This window comes from Halyomorpha halys, unplaced genomic scaffold (assembly GCF_000696795.3).
Source record: "Halyomorpha halys isolate HHAL.00 unplaced genomic scaffold, Hhal_1.1 Scaffold167.1, whole genome shotgun sequence".
Classification (NCBI taxonomy): Eukaryota; Metazoa; Arthropoda; class Insecta; order Hemiptera; family Pentatomidae; genus Halyomorpha; species Halyomorpha halys.
Window position 1 is genome coordinate 670,193 of NW_027106937.1, and position 18,872 is coordinate 689,064.

Here is an 18,872-nt window from a genome sequence, read left to right on the forward strand (position 1 = left end):
TATATAAACTTTTTTTTCTTTAATGGCACAAATATCACAATATTTATATATTAGGCAGTATGACTCTTCTGGTGGACTTTCAAAATTGTTTTAGTAACGAAAGCCTTATGGCACACTTGGCACTTATATGGCCTCTCTCCTGAATGATACCTATTATGCACAATAAGCGTCGATTGTTGCGAGAAAGATTTCTCACAAACCTTGCATTTGAATGGCTTTGCCCCAGTATGCATCCTCTTGTGGATGATCATATATTTCTTAGACGTAAACGATTTGCCACAAATGCCACATGAAAAGGGTCTCTCTCCAGTGTGTGTCAAGCTGTGAGAGCGAAGAGCATCAGGAGTACACAGAACTTGCCCACACACCTCGCATACAACACGGTTCACTCCGGAGTGAACATCTTTATGGCGTTTAAGATAGGACTTGTCACTGAAGTTTTTACCACATTTATCACACTGAAAAGTTTCTGAAGGTTTGAAAACCTCCTCGTGCTTTCTAGTGTGCGAAATGAGGCTATGCCTATAGACAAATTTTTTCTGACACACATTACACTGGAATCGACTTGTTTCCTCATGCAAAGCCTTATGCATTAAGATTTCATACTGATAGAAAAAACCTTTCTGACAAATATCACAAAATATTTTGTAATCCTTTTTATGTCTTTTGATATGGATGTCAAGCTGGCTTTTATATCTTGCAGTAAACTGGCAAAGATTGCATTCAAGATTTTTTTTAGTACATTCCTTATTCACCACTTCTTCATGCCTACTTATTTTAAATACTTCCTTAGGAGTCGGTTCTGCAGTTTTAAAATGTATTGGAGGGCATATATTTCCTAAATGATTTTGATTTTGTTTTGAATCTTGGTCAACTGGACTGATATTTTTTTCAGATTTTTTTTTGTTATCTGTTTCTCCTCTAGAATCCTCCAAATCATTCCGCCTAAATGGTGCCTTCAATCTGAAAAGATAATTCAGGCTTAAGGGAAGATAAAATATATTAACATTCTTATCATTAGCCCTTTTATTTTTATGTTGGATCATATCTTTAAATGATTAATTTCATAAGAGCATACTCCTTTAAATACAAGAGAGGCAAAGAAAGTTTATCATTATATATATGCTGCAATCCGACAATCTGTTTCTACATATTTATGATAATGCTAACACCATCAATGATGATATGATGAAATAATAATAAGTCTGATAAAAATGAATGGAAAATGATGAAGGTATAACAAAAGAAAAATAATGATGATTTACAAACAGTAAATCTTGAATTGAAAAAAATAATGTTGATCAAAAAGGCAAAGCTGATGCCTAGTTCAAAACTAGAGGATGCATGAAATAAGTCCCAGTTAATGGAACTAGAAATAACATTCTAACATGGAATCTATATACTAAACTAAAAAGATAAGAGCTTAACTAATGATTATACGGACTACTAAAAAGAAAATCGCAGCTTAAAGTAGACAACAAACTACTACTTTACAAGATAATAATGAAACTTATATTCCATGTGAAACTCACTCATCATCTTAATCACCTAGCATAATCCCTTTCAAGCATTACCCATCCCTACAATCCTCCACTTGCCGAAGGTTGAAATGACACTAGTTCAGAGACATATTATAAAGAATTATATGAATGTGATTAAGATTTTATTTTACTTCATTATTGTACCATTATTTCTTTTTTAATTGCTTATTTTTTATATATTTCCTTCTACATATTCTTTTTTTATCATTTAAATTATATATATTTTTAAAAATGGTGTGAATGAGTTCTTTTAGCTCTATTACAGATGTCTGAAGAATATGACAGAATGTAATACTAAACAATAAATAAATAAATTGTATAAATTATATATATACACAAAAAAGGATAACATAAAAAAAAATAAAAAATGGGTAGAAACAAAGACAAGATCGCTAATGTTTAATAAAATACATAACGGCACCACAACCTATAAAGGGTCTAGGGCAAACAGACTAGTAAATGTACAGAACATACAAAAAAAAAATATATATATATATATAAAGAAGAGTAATCATCAATAACTACAAAATAAAGACATATAATATCAATGTGTGATGCAATAAGAATTTAAGCTTTCAGTTAAAAATAGCTAGTCAAACAAAATAGTGAATAGCGGGAATTCTTCCTCTCATTATAAAAAATAAACATTAAATTATTCAACCCATTTAAATATCATTGTATTCTCTTTTCACTACAGCAGAACCAGAAATGTGATCAGATAAATATATTATAATTACAATTGATAAATTATTAATTAATTTATTTATTTAGTAATTAACTCAGTACAGTTATTTGTTATGTGTATATTGAAACTCAATAAATCACATAAATTTTGTATTTAAGTTGAGACTGGAAGAGGGAACGTGTAGATCATTCAAAAGAAAGCCAGATATAAGTTTATAGTATGTTAAGTAGTAATTACTAATAATTTCTCTTAAAGAATGAATTATCAAACTAAACATAACTTCTTAAATACAACAAACAATTCAACCAAGTTTTCAAAATCAGATATAAATAATTAGTCAACTGTTAGTGATATGTAATTTTTTATGAGCATTAAGAGATGATTTCTGAGTAAACTTTTTACCACAATTCTCACATTCATACTTTTTCTCACCAGTATGAACAACCTGATGCATCTTCATGCTCTTTCGTCCAGTAAATGATTTTCCACAGAGCTCGCACACATATGGTTTTTCGCCACTGTGAATTCGCATATGCTCTGCTAAGTAAGATTTGTTTCCAATAAGTTTTCCACAAATGTCACATTCAAATTTCTTATTGGCATGTACACGCCTGACATGATTCTTATAAGAGTGTTTGTCTGGACAGACCTTAGAGCATTTTTCACACTGAACAGATACAGGTGAGTTTAGAGTTTTATTGTGCACAGAATTCTTGTGTTTGCGAAGGTGATATTTGTTAGGAAATTTTTTATCACATTTACTACAGGAAAATGGGGTTTCCCCAGTATGTCCAGACACATGTTCCTTCAAGTCTGAAGCACTATAGAAACCTTTTCCACAAATTTCACAAATCACAGAATAAATTTTCAAATGTCTCTTACGATGTATCAACAATGTTGCTTTATATATACAGGAATAATCACACAAATCACAATAGTATGGTTTCTCTCCAGTATGAATCTTTATGTGGTTACTAAGGTGGATTGCAGTTTTGAACGAACTTGAACAATAATCGCAAGGATAAGGCCTATTACTGCTATGAACTCTACTGTGGGACGAAAGCATGCCCTTGGAAGCAAAAGCGCGATCACAACCTGGCTCACTACATTTAAATGGCCTTTCACCAGTGTGTTTCCTTCTATGAAGTTCAAGTTTGAACTTGGTAAAAGACTGGCCACAAAATTCACATGTATTCAATGTTTTATTAGCAACTCTTTTATTTCCATCAGGCCATTCTTCATTTTCTGTTAATCTGTAAAGAAAATGTAACTCATTCCAACTTTACATTTCTTGATGAAACTATTATCTTAAAATCACAATGGCTTAATATCATAATAATGAAATAATGTAAACAAAATTAATCGCAAGAAGAATCCGAAATTTATCAATATTAAAAGTAGCAATTAAATAAATAAAAAACAAAAATACATTAGTTAGAGCAGAGGTTTCCAACCTTTTTTGGTACAAGTAAGAAAATGATGAAACCCCTGCATTATTATATGACAAAAATAAAATGATCTGTCTTTTCAGCAAAAGCTAAGAAAGATCTGGGACTACCTATACAACACCTGTGCAAAATTTGAAGAGAACCTGAGATGGTAAGGATCAAAACCATGTTAAATTAACGTGGAATATCCTATTCCTAAATTACTTCACAAAGCCCTGGGTAAGAACCACTGTGTTGGAGCATTGTTATTTCAAAAGTAATATTAAAATTAATGAAAAGACAAGTGCCTATTTACAAAAGTCCGAATCCAGATAACTGCTAGTAGCATAGATATAGATTGCTAGCCCTACAGAAGCACATTTTAGTAATTCCTTAAAGGCTTCTGTAGAATTTCTTCTCCTACTATTTATTTTTAATTTTTTTTTTGGTATCCAAAGTTCTAGTGATTCAGGATCAAAGCATTAGATTTTTATTTTCCTTACCCCTATGTACTCACTATTTATAAGGAGGTTTACAAGTTATTAGTCTAACAACGGGGGGTTTAAAAAAAAAGAAATCAAAATCAAATAATCGTATTGAAAATATAAAAAGTGAATATAAGGAAAATCTTGAAAAATTAAACAGTTAAATAAATGCATATTGAACTCTTAAATTTTTATAAAGAAAACTCAATGGAAGAGTAGTTAAAAAATAATAAGAGATATTAGAAAGTAACAAACTGATTTAATACAAAATGTTTAAAAAAATATAAAAGACTTACTCAATAGGAGGCGACTGCTTCTGGCCTTGTTGGAGCCCCGAAGGGCCTGGAACTTCACTATTTGGTGAAACAATATCGCCTTCTGAGACATTAACGGTGCAATCAAAAGAATCAATTTCACTAGCAACATCATCCTCATCATTTCTTTCAGAATTAATACTTTCAGAATGACTCCTAACAGAGCTTGGAACTTCACTTCCTCGATCATAATCTGGATCATTAGCAGCTTCTGAGACATAAACAGTACAATCAAAAGATTTTTCAAAGAGTTCCCTAGCCACATCATCCTCATCAATTCTTTCAGAAGTAATACTTTCAAAACTACTTCTACTATCACAGTCATTTTCAGATTCGTAAGTCTCATTAGTTTTATTAAGTTCAGTACTTGAATCTTCTTTAGCACCTTTGTCTGAATCCTAAAAATAATATTACTTGATAAAAGTAGCATATCATCTAAAATATAAATGGTAACAGTCTAGAATACAGGCTCCAGTCCTGTTACGAACCAAAGCTTTGTCAGAATACCGTTCTTGGACGAATACAGAATGACCTTGAATATAAGTCAAATTGGTTTTGGAAATAATTTTTGGAGAACAAATGTGAGGGAGAAACAAATAAATCACTAATAAGGAATCAATTTTAAAATTGAATATACAGATCTCAATCAAAAAGAAATAATCATGCTTAACACAAACTACCTACACGTTATTCCTGTAAAACACAAAAAAAGATTAATATAATTAATTATACTTTGAAGTTACCTAAAATATAATAATAAAGAATGAGAATAATATAATTACCCGAAATGTTCAAAGATATGAAAACGTTTGCACTTTAAGAACGCTCAAAATAATTCAAAATGAATTGAGTAAGTGTGATTTTGATAATTCCATTACTTCATAATAAGAATTTCATTTGTATTTTATTGCCATCCACAATATGGGGCAAATGAGCAACAACATACCTACATATGAGCGTCAGTTTGAATCTGCATAAGAACATATGTAAAGTAAGCTTTCCTCACAACCTACAAACTCCAGGGTTATAAGGATTTCAAATAAATGGCTCATGGTTTGCAGTGTGATGGCTTAATGAGTTTGGGCCTTAAAATAATGATAATAATCCTAATTATGTGTAAGTTTGTTGTATAATTAGGTTTTAACCAACTCCCAAGGGTAGACAAAATCGACCAGGGTTGTGAGGAAATAGATGGAGGTGCTCACGAATCCTAACAATTGGTTGCTGACCAGGCAAAAACAAATGAGCTAGCAAAGTCTAGGAGGTTACAGAGAGATTCATCAGAATGTCCCAGTGTTATAAACAGAAATCATCGGAATTGACCGAGTTTGTTAACGTTCCAGGGTTGTGAGTTTGAAATATGAATTCACGTGTATTATGATGTAAAATCTAAATGGTGAAGATAAATTCATTCTCCTTATAGCAATTAGTATTACTGAGTATTCTTTTCAGAAATCACCTCAATTTTCCTATATCTTTTTCTATACCGTTGGTACATTGTAGAGAGAATTACCCACCTACTATTATCTTAAATGGAAGTATCATTCCTAAATCACCCAAAAACAAGATTTTTTTTATGGCATTTTCTCTTCCTGAAATGTATGAGAATAAGTAAACAATTTTTAATGAACGTTAATATCATTTCACTGTATTTACTACAGTCTCTTATTACTAAAGTAGAAACGTTAAATGACATAGAAGCCATTAGTTTGAGATAACTCAAATCATACCCAATATGATATATATTATAAATATTGTAGTTTCTGAGAAAAGGAAACAAATATTAGTTCAGTGAAATTAGATATCTAATGCTAACATTAAAAAAAATAACAAGTGACCTGTTTTGTACTGTTTAATAACACATTATGTTAAATACGAAAAAGTCCCAGAGTTAGTCTGGATCAAAATCAATTGCATTCATTGTCTCAAAAATATTAGAAACTTATTTTTTAATAAAAAATAATATCTCAAAAACTACATACATAGTTTAGAAAAAAAGTTATAAGGTCACTTTTGTAGGAAATTTAATGTTCTTTATTTTTCTACAGAAAACATAAATGTATATTATTTTTTCAAATTGATTTCTGTTGTTTAATTTTCTCTACCCAAATTTTTTTCCATCCAAATTATTTTCTAAATGAGAGATTCACTTGCATTAGTGGTGGACCTATATTCAAGAAATATGGTATTTTGAAAGGGCATTGGTTTGTTTCAGGACTTAGAAATCTTGAACTTCACAATTTCGATAAAATAGGTTAGCCTAAAAGACAATCCTCATTTTCAGCTCTAATTGAAATACACAATTGTGTTAAACTAAATAAAAAAATTTTGCACTCGTGACACCAGGGCCCTGTTTCATAACAAAGTACAAACTAATACTATTAGTCTTGTTGATTTAACTTAATACAATTACATAGACAATAGTAACTTGTACTTTACTACTTTTTAACTCCTGTAATATCACTAATAATCCTCCCTGTTATGAAAAAAAACATGTTTCAATACTTGTATTTTGAACTAATACTATAAGCTTTCATTATGAAACAGGGCTCTGGTAGTAGAAAATGTTAATAAAACTAACTAAATATACAGTACAATCTCAGAAATCCAAACTACCTGCTGCGGAGTGGTGCTCAGGAAAACTCCATAATAAAATATATGATTAAAACTTAATGCATACAACTTTAAATACTGGATGTGTACATGTATACTCACTTGAAAACATAGAATTTTTATGTTGGTTAATTTTTTTTATAGAACTTGGTGATAGTTTACAAGTGTTGCTCCAAAATGGCAAGTGGGCATTTACTTTCTTATACTTTATACTAAGTCACATTACTCTCCATTTATAATAAACAATAAGGTACTTACTTATTAAGAGGATGGCAACAATATTTGGTTTTTTAACATACACTATAAAATCAAAAGGAATGAAATATCCTTTATTTAATAGACGAGTTCCTTCATATAAGATGTATCTCACTAATGATAAGACTAATAAATCAAAGGACCATCTTCCCTTTTAATTTAATATAGAATGTATATATTAGATTACACAGAGGAGTCCCAATAATCCAAATAAAAACTAGGGCATGTTCGTTTAAATCCTAAAGAACGAAAATAACAGTGATTCTAATTAATATATAATTTTTTTTTAAATTTATGTTAGACAATACATTCAACTAACTCCTGTATAACTGAAAAATATTTTCTGTCTCCTGATTGCCTAAAATTTCATGGTTGTGATTGCCGGCTTGCAACCAATCACTTTCATTCATCCTCACAGCCAGAAATACTTTTTAAAAGTTCTTATACCTCTGTAAAACTGATTCTAACGGCTTACTTATTAAGAACAACTTAACTACTGTACTAGACACCGCTTCGCCCTATTAACATATACTTTCTCCAGAGATTTGACTATGTTAAGGGAGACTTTTAACAATAAACTGTAATAATTATGCAATAACATGATTTAATGTAACTTAATCGTACTGAATCAATGATTTTATTAAGCCTAAAAATGTCTGTCATGGAACTGGCCCAAAACACTGTAGATAAATGGGATTATAATGTACCATCCATAAAAAAACAAAAACTATTCACCCAGGGATACTTATAATTATGATTATGATGTAACCTATAAAATTTTCACATTAAAAAAAAATTGATAATGATTGACTGAAAGGCTTTACACTCAAAACCATACCTTATTTAATTGACTTTGATTTGCTTCACTGACCCATCTTTGTAGCACTTTTTGACACTCTAATGTTGTAGAACGATAGTCAAAAAACGCATTCACTTTCGTTAAACATTGATGGCATATCTTCTGTGACACTTCATCTTCAGTTTTGATCTAGAACAGCCGAATCAAATTGGGTATAAAGTAAAAATAATTAATTGCACTGACAGATAAGTACTAATTAATTTTAGTAAATAACATTACATTAACTGTTAGGCAAACGTTGATTTTATCAGACAATTGATGACCAATTAGAGAATTATCAAAAACCGGTATTAAAATATTATCTTTACTCAGACATAAACGACATAAATCTATAAAGTTCAGATGGGTATTGCTAAAAGGCATTTTACAACCACACATTACAAGAACGGCAAAACATATATAATCATGTAAAAATTAACAGAAATAACTTTAAATATTTGAAGTCATTGACGGGTATGTAAACACCTAGAGCATCTCTGAACAACAGGTTGTATATAAAGTTAACCAGGAATTATTTTAATAATTGTAAAGTGTAGAGCCATCTATATTTTACCCAGAAAATAATTTCATATTTGTTAGGAATACTATAAAATGGTAAATGAAAACCGACATATTTTAGCGTTTGAAAAAACTTGTGAGAGGGGGCGCATCAATCGATGTTAATTCAAAATTTTTTTTTGTGATCCATTTTATAGAAGAATTCCTAATTATTTTTTTTCTAAAACAACCCCATGTCATCTTAAAACGATTTTAACATCGTTTCCCAATCAGTTGGATTTCAAAATGTATTTCACTCAGCGTCAGGGCTCTACTTCAAAAGACAAGCTTAACACAGACGATCTAAGTATTCTCACTTCTGTCAGACGAGTACATTTGTTCATTTAGAGTTTTTAAAGTTTTCTATTTACTTTTAAAATCTCAAATACACGAATTTTGGCAAAATTAAGCCGAGTGTGATAAAAATATCTTTAAAAATTTTTAACCATACATATATGATTTATAAATCTATTACCTATTTATGTTATGAGCATAGAATTGGTATGTCAGACTATTCTGTAAATTGTCTCAGGCCCTTTCTAAAAGATCTATCAGCTGAGTAAATGCTATTCTTTAAAATAACACCTTGCTATTTGGTTTAAATAGTTCAGAGTTTAATTCTATGGCAATTAAAACATCATTGCTCAACCATAGTTTCTTTAAAGAAGAAGCCATGAGACATGTAATGAACCGTTTTCATATGCCATAATAGGTTTAAAGATGGCTGAGAATACATTGAAGATATCAACCATAATGGAAGACCTTCAACAAGCTGAAATGATGAAAATTTAGAGAAAGTGCATGAACACTGATTACACACATAGTCCTACTTTTGGATTAATTACCAATTGAAGGATCAAATCCTACCGGAGATCAAAGACCATTGGTGTCTTCACCATGATTATGTGCCCTCCCTCCAATACCTCACAAGCCACCACCGAAGTTTTGGCCAAATTCAATGCAGTCACCCTACCAGAGTCATTCTCTAGCTCTCAGTGACTTGTTCCTATTTCCACAAATAAAAAATATCTGAGAAGGAAGTGATTAGACTAGTTTCCAACGGTCCAGGTAGCTTCAGGAGGTGCCTTAAAGGTATTCCACTCCAAGAGTTCTGTGAGCATATGAACTAAGGAAAACATGCTCGCAGCTGTGTCTTGTATAGAAGATTTTATATTCATTGTATAGAAATGTCCAATAAAGTTTTGATAATGAGACTAGTCTTGAAACTTTATGAACAGACCATGTATCATTATAAATTTCATTAGAATTTTGACTTAATTTTCTTGTTATACTTCTAGTTTTATTGATTTTTTTCTTTGTTAGCGACTATAAATGGTTGTTATCTTGTTTATTATGTCCCCTCTACTTGCAGCATACCCTGACTGCTTTGAATATAGGTAGTGAGATTGAGTCAATGCAGTGTTTAAAAAAAAGTTCTCTTATATTTAGAAAAAAAAATGCTGAAATGGGGTTAAAAATATTAAAAACGCATCAATTTCAAATCAATTCAATCAAATAAATTTCTCGTCAAGCTATTTTCTGTTTTATGGTTTTTAATTCATCTCAAATATAAGCTAAATTACAACTGTATTACAGAGTAAAACTTTAGAAAATGAAATCATTAATTGTTAACCAGTTATTCTTGCTAAATTAGTCTCATCAATATTTTCATAATTGTGCTGAAATATTCATTAATTATAAAACAATATTGTTATTCCATATCCACTTATTGGTATCAATGCGTAAATTAGTTATTATATAATGGATAATAATATTTTAACATATATATATATAAGTGTTTTTAATTACAATAGTACAAAATGTTTTTTAAAAGAAGGTTGTTAGCCAACAAAATAATATATATATAAAATTTTAAAGGTGGTTGACAGTATCGATGGCTTAGTTTACAGTAGTGCTAAGTACATTTCCGCTAACTTTATGAAAAAACTTAAAGGTTCTTTCTTTTAGGAAAATTACAAATTTTCAGTTAATTTTTTTGATTGAACACATTTAGGTAGAAAATGTATTTTCAAATAAATATAAGGAATAATTTTCAAAATTTATTGAACTTATTAGAGAACCTTAAAAAAAAAGTTAGCTCTAAACACCAATGATAACTGTCTTCTGCAATTAGCACTTTCATGTATCAAACAAAAAAATGTTTGGAAATGTTATTTGTTTTGATGCAATAATATTTATAAAGTAGAGATTTAAGTTTTATATGAAGTACCTGTTAATATACATATTATGAATGTTTGATGAAGACAAAAAAATTACTACCTGCATTTGGAACCACTGGCTTTGGTTGTATGGAAGGGACAGTTTTTCCAGCTCAATTGACATATTCTTTCCATGTAGCCTGAGGTATTTAAAATTTTTTTTTTTCCAAAACATTAGCTCAACTTTCCTTCTTCCCCATTTCACAATTTTGTTTTCCAAATTAATGGTAGACTCCTAGATGAAAGGACATATGAATATGAATGCAACAAGAGCTGGTAGATTCCTCTCAGAATCGCTATCACCTTTTGTGCTTGGAGTGACATACTCGTCAGAGCTTAAATATGGCTGAAAATGTGCTAAAAATGAAAAAAAAAATAGGAATTATAAACTAAGAAATCATGTAACAAATTTTCAATAAATAATTATAGCTATAAAATCACCATCACTCGAATATCCAAGCAATGTATAGAAAATATTATCAATGGTAAGTATGACTTTAACAACAGTTGTCAGCAACTTTTTTTCATTATCTATAATTCATGAAATATAAATTAAAAGAAATAATATTACAAAACTTTTATAAATAAGGCATTCGGTTGTAAAACATGGTAATTGCAGAAATTAAACTTTTATGTTTAATGTTTAATTGACCGTTAATTACAATGTTTTAACTTCAACATATAGCCACTTACTATAGCTTAATCTATCAACATTTCTATCATAAAAAGACAAATTTTCTAAAGATTCTTTCAGCAATTTATGAAATCACCCTTAAAAAAGCTGAAGTTGGTAAAAACTTCAATTTATAAAAAAAATTTCAGTTATCATATTTTATGACGGAACCCCTCAAATAATAATAACTGTAAATTCACCATTACTTAAAAATCCATGAAGTTTATTGACCATATAATCTTCAACAACAGGCGTTTTTTCATCATGATCTAAAAGCCATAAAAATGAATTACATGCTTATTAGATACATAGAATAATGTTATAATAGATCATAAATCCACATAGATTTGTAAAATCTCACCAGCAATGGTTCTAAATTTATTATTGTCATTCTTCAAGCAGGCATCAACAGAAACTTGATTAACCTGTACCATCATTGCCTCTCAATTTATTTTAATTGATGTTCTATACATAATATTATTTTAATAGATTTTTAAAATACAGACAACGAAAAATAGTCACCTCGCACGGTCTAAAATTAATCACTTTTCACTACCAATAAAAATAAATGACTATGAATCTAAGTTAGAAGTTGGAGATGATGAAGCCATGCCTACTTTCAATGTTTCAAACACTTAACTCTTGTGAAACGTTACTGTTAGTGTACTATTAGAGGGTGAAAAAGAATTATGTAAATGTAACCCTTCTGTACAGGCTAGAAACAATAAAAAACACATATCCATTTTGTGAATAGCCAACTATCTAGACAATATTTACATTTCCTTTAAATTCTTTCCACAGTTGTATAGAATGCAAAACCCTAAAAGCCACAATGTACTTAACTTATTTATGGAAAAATATCACTTAACACTACTGTGAAGTAAGTCATTGATATTAAAGAATGATTTTTGGGAACAGAACAAGTCCAATATGAAGTCCAAAATGTTATCCAATTTATAAATAGATGTATGAAGTTTTAAGTGTATTGCTATTCAAAGAAATCACTACATTATATTTATTATGAATGTATTAATTATGAACCTTTTAGTTCATAATTAAATTTATTATACATTACTTAATTGCTTTACCGACAGTCTGTTATTACCTCTTATTTGAAACCTGAATTGTTTCAATATTAAACAAGAAGGGGACCCAAAATTTACAAATTTATATTGTTTTTTAAATAATAACTTAATAATAAGTTGTATTTTATAGTTCACAATACCTTCATTACGTAAATCATTTCTTTTTGAACTGCAGAACTATATACTTAATAAATACAAACAATACTTCTCATTTAACTTATACAGCAGGGTTATTAGAAATAATTTGTTGTTCACACCTTCTACAAATTAATTTGACTCAAAAATACTTTATTGGATATACAAAGTAAATCAATAAAGCTTAATCATTAAATTGGAATACTTGAAAGAAGATTCAAAATATTTATAGAATGAAAAAAAAAGTATAGGCACCAAATTTATTGAAGAGTATAAAGGATCATGACTGCTAGTATATACTTTACTGTTAACAGTGGTTTATCCTGAAAAATGCAAACATTTTTAAAACAAAAATTAAGTTTTAGTTTTCCAATAATAAAACATCTATTCAATAATTTTTCAGTTAATAATAATAGCCTTCTTACAAGGACCACTTTTGCTATTATGGCAGAAGTATTAACTTTTACAGAATAATATAAATATTAATACATTTGCTATTTACTGATTTTTTAAAACTTATTAAAATACGATAATAATAATTTAACAAGGAATATTTTTCTCAAAATATCTTTTTGTGTTTTTTCATTTATTAAAAATTAATGAACCTAAATCATATTTTATTATTTTTTTTCAAACGAAGAAACTTAAGCAGAGGTTTTAATTAGAACTATTTGAAAATTATACAAATAAAAGTGTGATGAATAACGTGTACAATTTTTATATTATATTCCTTAATCCCTAATAAGTTCATTATATCAAAACAAACTATGGATTAATTGTTATAATTATTAAAACTTTTTTTAAATAATAATTTCAATTGATAACAATCAATCATTTTAAATATTGTTTTTTTAATTCCTTATATTAATGTGCGAATTTTCGCGCCGCTCAGTTGGCTATACAGCCACGGCTGGCGGACTTACAGAATAGAAAATTCTGTTTCACTGGCTTTTTAAAGGATCGAGTGCGTTTTAATTAGTTTTCGGATTACTGTAAGGATTAGTTAGCTTATGTATGTTACCGTTTGTTTTAAAAAAGTGTAAATTGTGTTCTCTGTGCTGTGTTTGTGTTAAAGTTCCGTGTATTGTGATATATCAACAATTATAAAGAGATTAATAGCTATAGGTAATATGATTTTTAGCTCAAGAAGATGGCTGCTGGTTTCTGATTTAATCATTCCAAGTAAGGGCATCTTAATATCTCATGTTATATTATATCTGTGGCGTTCCAAGTACATAATTGAGTTGAATAAATACACTTTTGAAAGTTTGAAATTAAAATACAGTAAATATAAAAAAAGAGAAAATTTAAAAATCCAGTCAAAAAATAAACCAAGTAACTAGGCTTTAGAAAATGGAGTAGAACTTTCCTAGAAATCGTTCTCCATAAATATATGAAATATACATAAATTAATGAACGTCACTGATATATTATGCTATATGTTAACATTTTTTATATTTTTATTTTCAGCTAAGAATTTTTATTTGCTATTGAATTTAACTATCACCCATTACCTGATGTGGTGGATTGAGATAATAATGAATAATGAAAAGAATAAACAATAATTGTTTCGTATGGGAGTAAACGTTTTTGTTTTTAAATCTGTAAAATTATCTTAACAGTATTATAATGTTACATTGAAATGACATTATAGTGATGATCGATGATTATGTATAAGAATTGTGAATTAAGAAGTATTAAATTAAATCAGAATAATTTAAGAATTAGACGAAACATCTCTCCGCTAGGGTGCGCTACTAGTTAATTGGGCAATATGGCAAGTACTTCCGGGGCAAGATTATTCATTTAAATTTAATTTCTGATTTATATAATTTCTAATTATTTTATATTGTTTTATTACATAATGTTAATTTAGATGTAATATTTCTATGAAACTCATCGTTTTATTAGAACTAGTATCATTATTAATTATTTGTTATAAAATAATTTTGGGGCATCTAATATTTCAAAAGTGTTTCGTATAATACCGAAAATAGCCAAGTGTGTCCGATAATACCCTCTGGTTCACAAGCGTCATTCCAACATTGTAGTTGATGTTTCCTCACCTATAAAGTATTTAATGTCTATTTATGGTATCTAATAATCTAAGGAAAGCTGCGCCCAATTTATTTTATTTTTATATGTACTGTAGAAAATATATAATTCCATTAATGTTAAAAATTGACAACTGTATCTTTTTTTTGGGAGGGGGGAGGGGTTCTAAAAATACAATCGTTTGTCAAGTTAGATTATAAATGGGTGAAGCCCTCCTTAGAGTATTGGACACTATAAATGAAGATTATAGACCCACATATATTTATCAGGTGTTCTAGGTAACATTCAAATAGTTTCTATATTCCATGTGCAGTGGCCACTAGGTGACTTGGCCCATGTGTGACTGATGTGATTTTGATTTTGCAGATGCAAGACTAGTTAAGTCGTTCAAGTTTTGGTACATTATGAATTTAGTCAATTTTTCAGACATTTTATTTACTATTATTTTTTAAAAGGATATTTCAATTTTTACGCCATTCGAAAGTTATAAGAATAACTTAATTTATGTACACATAATTATCCGTACGTAGTGAAATCATATAATTAATTCTTACATTTTAATTTGGCACTTAGATAAACGTTATATATTTTAATTCAATAAATCAAACCAGAAACAATTTACTATTTACAAGAAAACGATTTTTCACGTTTTGTAAATGCTATCCTTTTTATAATTTTTTACTACATTAATTTTTAATTGCCCTATTATCAATCATACATATATATGGTACAGTACTATTGATCCCCTTACCAGCTCTCAGCCGATTTTATTTTTGATTGCTTAAATTTTTAATCTAGATAATGTGAATGTTTTAAAAGAAGTCTAGCTCAAGATCTAAAAAATGACAAAAAAATCCGAATACATTTTTGTCTGTGCAAGGTAGCGCATTTTGCTATTTTGGGCTTTGTTGCATTTCTGCAAGTTTTATATTCTTTTCGCAATACAAAAAAGACCTTACTTAAGCGTCAGTTGGACTGATAGTGTAGCGGTCGGTCTTCATGATGCAAGACAGTTACGCCAGTCTAGCTTTAGAATAATAACTGTCATTGCGGCTGATCGGATGTTCATTATTCTCAAAATGTTCTCAGAAATTTTCAAATATACCACTGCTCTGATCTGATAAGTTGGAAGGTGCTACTCCAATTTTTGTTCTAAACATTTTTGCTAGCCAAAATTCAACATCATTTTTATTAAAATCCAATATATCATTGCACCTTGTAATCTTGTTGTCCTTATTGTGTCATGTTTAGCCGATGTCCAGTGTATTTTTACTAATTGCATTGGACCCCAATGTCTTGAGTGTGGCAAACTTTTGGACTGTTTAAAGTAATAAATGATGAATTTAAAAAAAAAAAAATCGGAAGACTACAAAAATGGCTTTAGTAAAAAAAAATTGGGGCTTTCTAAACAATCAGAGCTGGTTAAGGTTATAAAATTAAGAAAAAATGGAACAGATGCTGCTATAAAATAAATTTCATAGCAATTCAAAATATTACTACAAAATATTTTTATGACGTATAATTTATTATAGAAATAAATTTTAGAGACGAACTATTTCCCTCACGACGATCAAGATGCATCAAGGAACCCTTTGTTTTAGTAAACTAAATAATTTTAATTGATGATTGAATAATATTTTTGCGAAAATAAATACGGAGACAAAACAATAAAAATCTGAAATGGTCCTAGTATAACTGGAAATAGATTACCTTATATAAAATATAATGTGGTTTCTAGTAGTTAAATAAAATAACAATCGTGCTATGCATTGGTTATAGGATCAATTGTGAGTGTGTTTTGATAAAAATATTCGATAATGTGAGGGTTGTGTCAAGTAATTTCTAAAGAGGGCCATTGTTTGTTTTCTTAGGTCCTAACTCAAGTTGAATTTGCCCTTTGCTTCATTTAAACTGTATCAGAGCAGCTGTCAAAATTGAAAGATACAATTATGTGTACAATTAGGTTAACCTTCTATCTTTTGCGGAATAGATAGGATAAATCGCCGTGAAGACGAAAGTAACAATATTCGAATTGATGGATGGAAGTTTACGCAACGATTTTCATTATGTGAGTAACCAGGTGTCTGTTTAAAATCAGTATAACCTCAACTCAATTCTATCATATTTGCTTCCTTTATCTTGAATATAGTTAACGTAATTATTTCAATAGCTCTTAATTATATTATTCTCGTTGTATTTTCTCACCGTTAGTTAAATCCGTGTTAACTCAAGCGATTTCTATTCACTGGAAAGAAATATTAACTCAATTGTGCCGTGGTATTTCTTCACCGAATTGGTATCATCTGCAGTCCAACAAACCTAATTGATTTTTATAATTGCACATACAACTTACCTTGTATTATTGAATTATTCTGATAAATCTTACTAGAAATGAAAAACGTTCTTCATAAAAAATAGTTTGGTATTCTTACTTATTTTGTTATCTTATCTTTTGATTCCTAATTTTTTACACATTTAGTCCAAAATTTATTATAATTATCTGTTTAATTATTCATAATTTTTTAAATGTGAATTTATTTTAATATCAAAAATGAAACTCTTTTGAGAGCTTATGAAATATATTTTAAAACCACGTTACCTCTAACATTGCTGTTGTATGGGTGATTAATAAGAAATTAATTTAATGTCCCCTTTTCAAAGTGTTTGTTTTTATTGAATTAATAGTGCCCTAGGGTTTTTTAAGTATAGCTGGTTATTGGTACTACCACCGAAGTAGATAAACCAGAACAGTTTAAGGTTATCTTGACTCTAACAGTTACTCAATCGGAGTGATCCGAATGTACAAGAATCATATCACCTAAGTTTTATTAGTTTTAAATCATAGCTAAGTTTATGTAATTTAAACTATTTGATATAACTGCGTCAGGTTAGAGTTTATATTTTGGAATTGATTGGCAACAGTTGCATTAATAAAATCCACATAACGAATCCAAGAATGTTTTTGACAAATGTATTGTTAAGAATTGGTTTATTATTTTTCATATTCTAGTAATTTCAGGTTAGACGAACTTTCATATAGTATAAATAAACATAACTCACTACTTGCTATAAATCCTACTATATATACATATTATAATGATGACAAGAAAATTATACAACAAAATAACATAGCTAATTAAACTGAAAAAAGGGAGAAACAAATTATGATTTTACATGTTTGGATTGAGAGGGATGTGAAAGTGCAGTAAATATTCCTAACCCTCTGAGCACTAGTATCAGTTGGATGGAAAATATGTTGTGTTTTAGTAGTGATACCACTTTGAAAGGTCCTTCATAGCACTGATCCCCCTTGCAACGGCCGGACTATGGTTGACAATATACCATCATATCCAATGAAACTTTGTGAGAATGATCTGGTACTGCCAAGGAAAATCGATTCGCCCTGGAAAGTTTTTCTTTGAGAAGTCTGGAGTGCACCCTCTGGGAAATGTTGGCTAGTTGTCTACGTTTGTGAATTACAGCGTCTCTTAGATGCGTGCATGCCGTTGTGAGCAAATCTCCCCTTCGCACCGGGTGGCCGAATACAACTTCTACTGGTGCAAACCCCGTGGTAGAAAGACAACATCGTTCTTGGCATTGGTGCGATAGCTCCTAGTCCCTTATATAATTAGACCAACCGAAGATGTTCCCCTAGAGTATTGTGTGGGCGTTCAATGGACTCAGGCCCTTGTGGGTTCCCGGGGTAATTGAAATGCCATTGCCGCGATGGTTAGTCTTTCCTTCATGGTAAGTTTTAACTAACTCTTTTTGGCGCCCGGAATCATCTATTGTTTCCACAATTTCAGAACATTATATAATGTTTCTATCGGCTCCTATCCTCTCTGTTTCCAACAGGTGCGTAACATGATCTTAGATGGTCTTATTTCCAACGAACCTGTAACATGTTTTACAACGTTTGTTTAAATCGTTGATTATACGGACGACATCCTCCAGTGCAACCGAGGATCCATACAGTTACAATATTGTGC

The 18,872-nt window shown here is 29.7% G+C and overlaps 2 protein-coding genes and 1 long non-coding RNA gene across 23 annotated transcripts in view; 2 read left to right on the forward strand and 1 right to left on the reverse strand.

The window, feature by feature from the left end:
* The window catches only part of LOC106678901 (zinc finger protein OZF), a 22,077-nt gene continuing 3,205 nt past the window's right edge, over positions 1–18,872 (reverse strand). The window contains exons 1-9 of one of the 19 annotated variants that reach the window (XM_014417745.3): positions 15,843–16,295; positions 11,809–11,877; positions 11,377–11,466; positions 11,239–11,292; positions 10,997–11,170; positions 8,159–8,308; positions 4,748–4,850; positions 4,435–4,663; positions 975–3,479 (exon numbers count right to left, since the gene is read on the reverse strand). In XM_014417745.3, the coding sequence (XP_014273231.1) occupies positions 2,564–3,479; positions 4,435–4,663; positions 4,748–4,850; positions 8,159–8,308; positions 10,997–11,170; positions 11,239–11,259 (1,593 nt within the window). In that variant the 5' untranslated portion in view covers positions 11,260–11,292; positions 11,377–11,466; positions 11,809–11,877; positions 15,843–16,295 and the 3' untranslated portion in view covers positions 975–2,563. The other 18 variants (XM_067045224.1, XM_014417731.3, XM_014417740.2 and 15 more) reach the window with 18 other exon arrangements.
* LOC136795262 (uncharacterized) overlaps positions 13,780–18,872 on the forward strand; it is a 605,676-nt gene continuing 600,583 nt past the window's right edge. The window contains exon 1 of the long non-coding RNA XR_010842836.1: positions 13,780–14,010. This is a non-coding gene — a long non-coding RNA (uncharacterized lncRNA). The remainder of the gene's footprint in view (positions 14,011–18,872) is intronic.
* LOC106678900 (uncharacterized) overlaps positions 16,461–18,872 on the forward strand; it is a 23,675-nt gene continuing 21,263 nt past the window's right edge. The window contains exons 1-2 of one of the 3 annotated variants that reach the window (XM_014417727.3): positions 16,527–16,670; positions 16,755–16,951. In XM_014417727.3, the coding sequence (XP_014273213.1) occupies positions 16,923–16,951 (29 nt within the window). In that variant the 5' untranslated portion in view covers positions 16,527–16,670; positions 16,755–16,922. Of the gene's footprint in view, positions 16,952–18,872 lie in introns of all 3 variants that reach the window. The other 2 variants (XM_014417729.3, XM_014417726.3) reach the window with 2 other exon arrangements.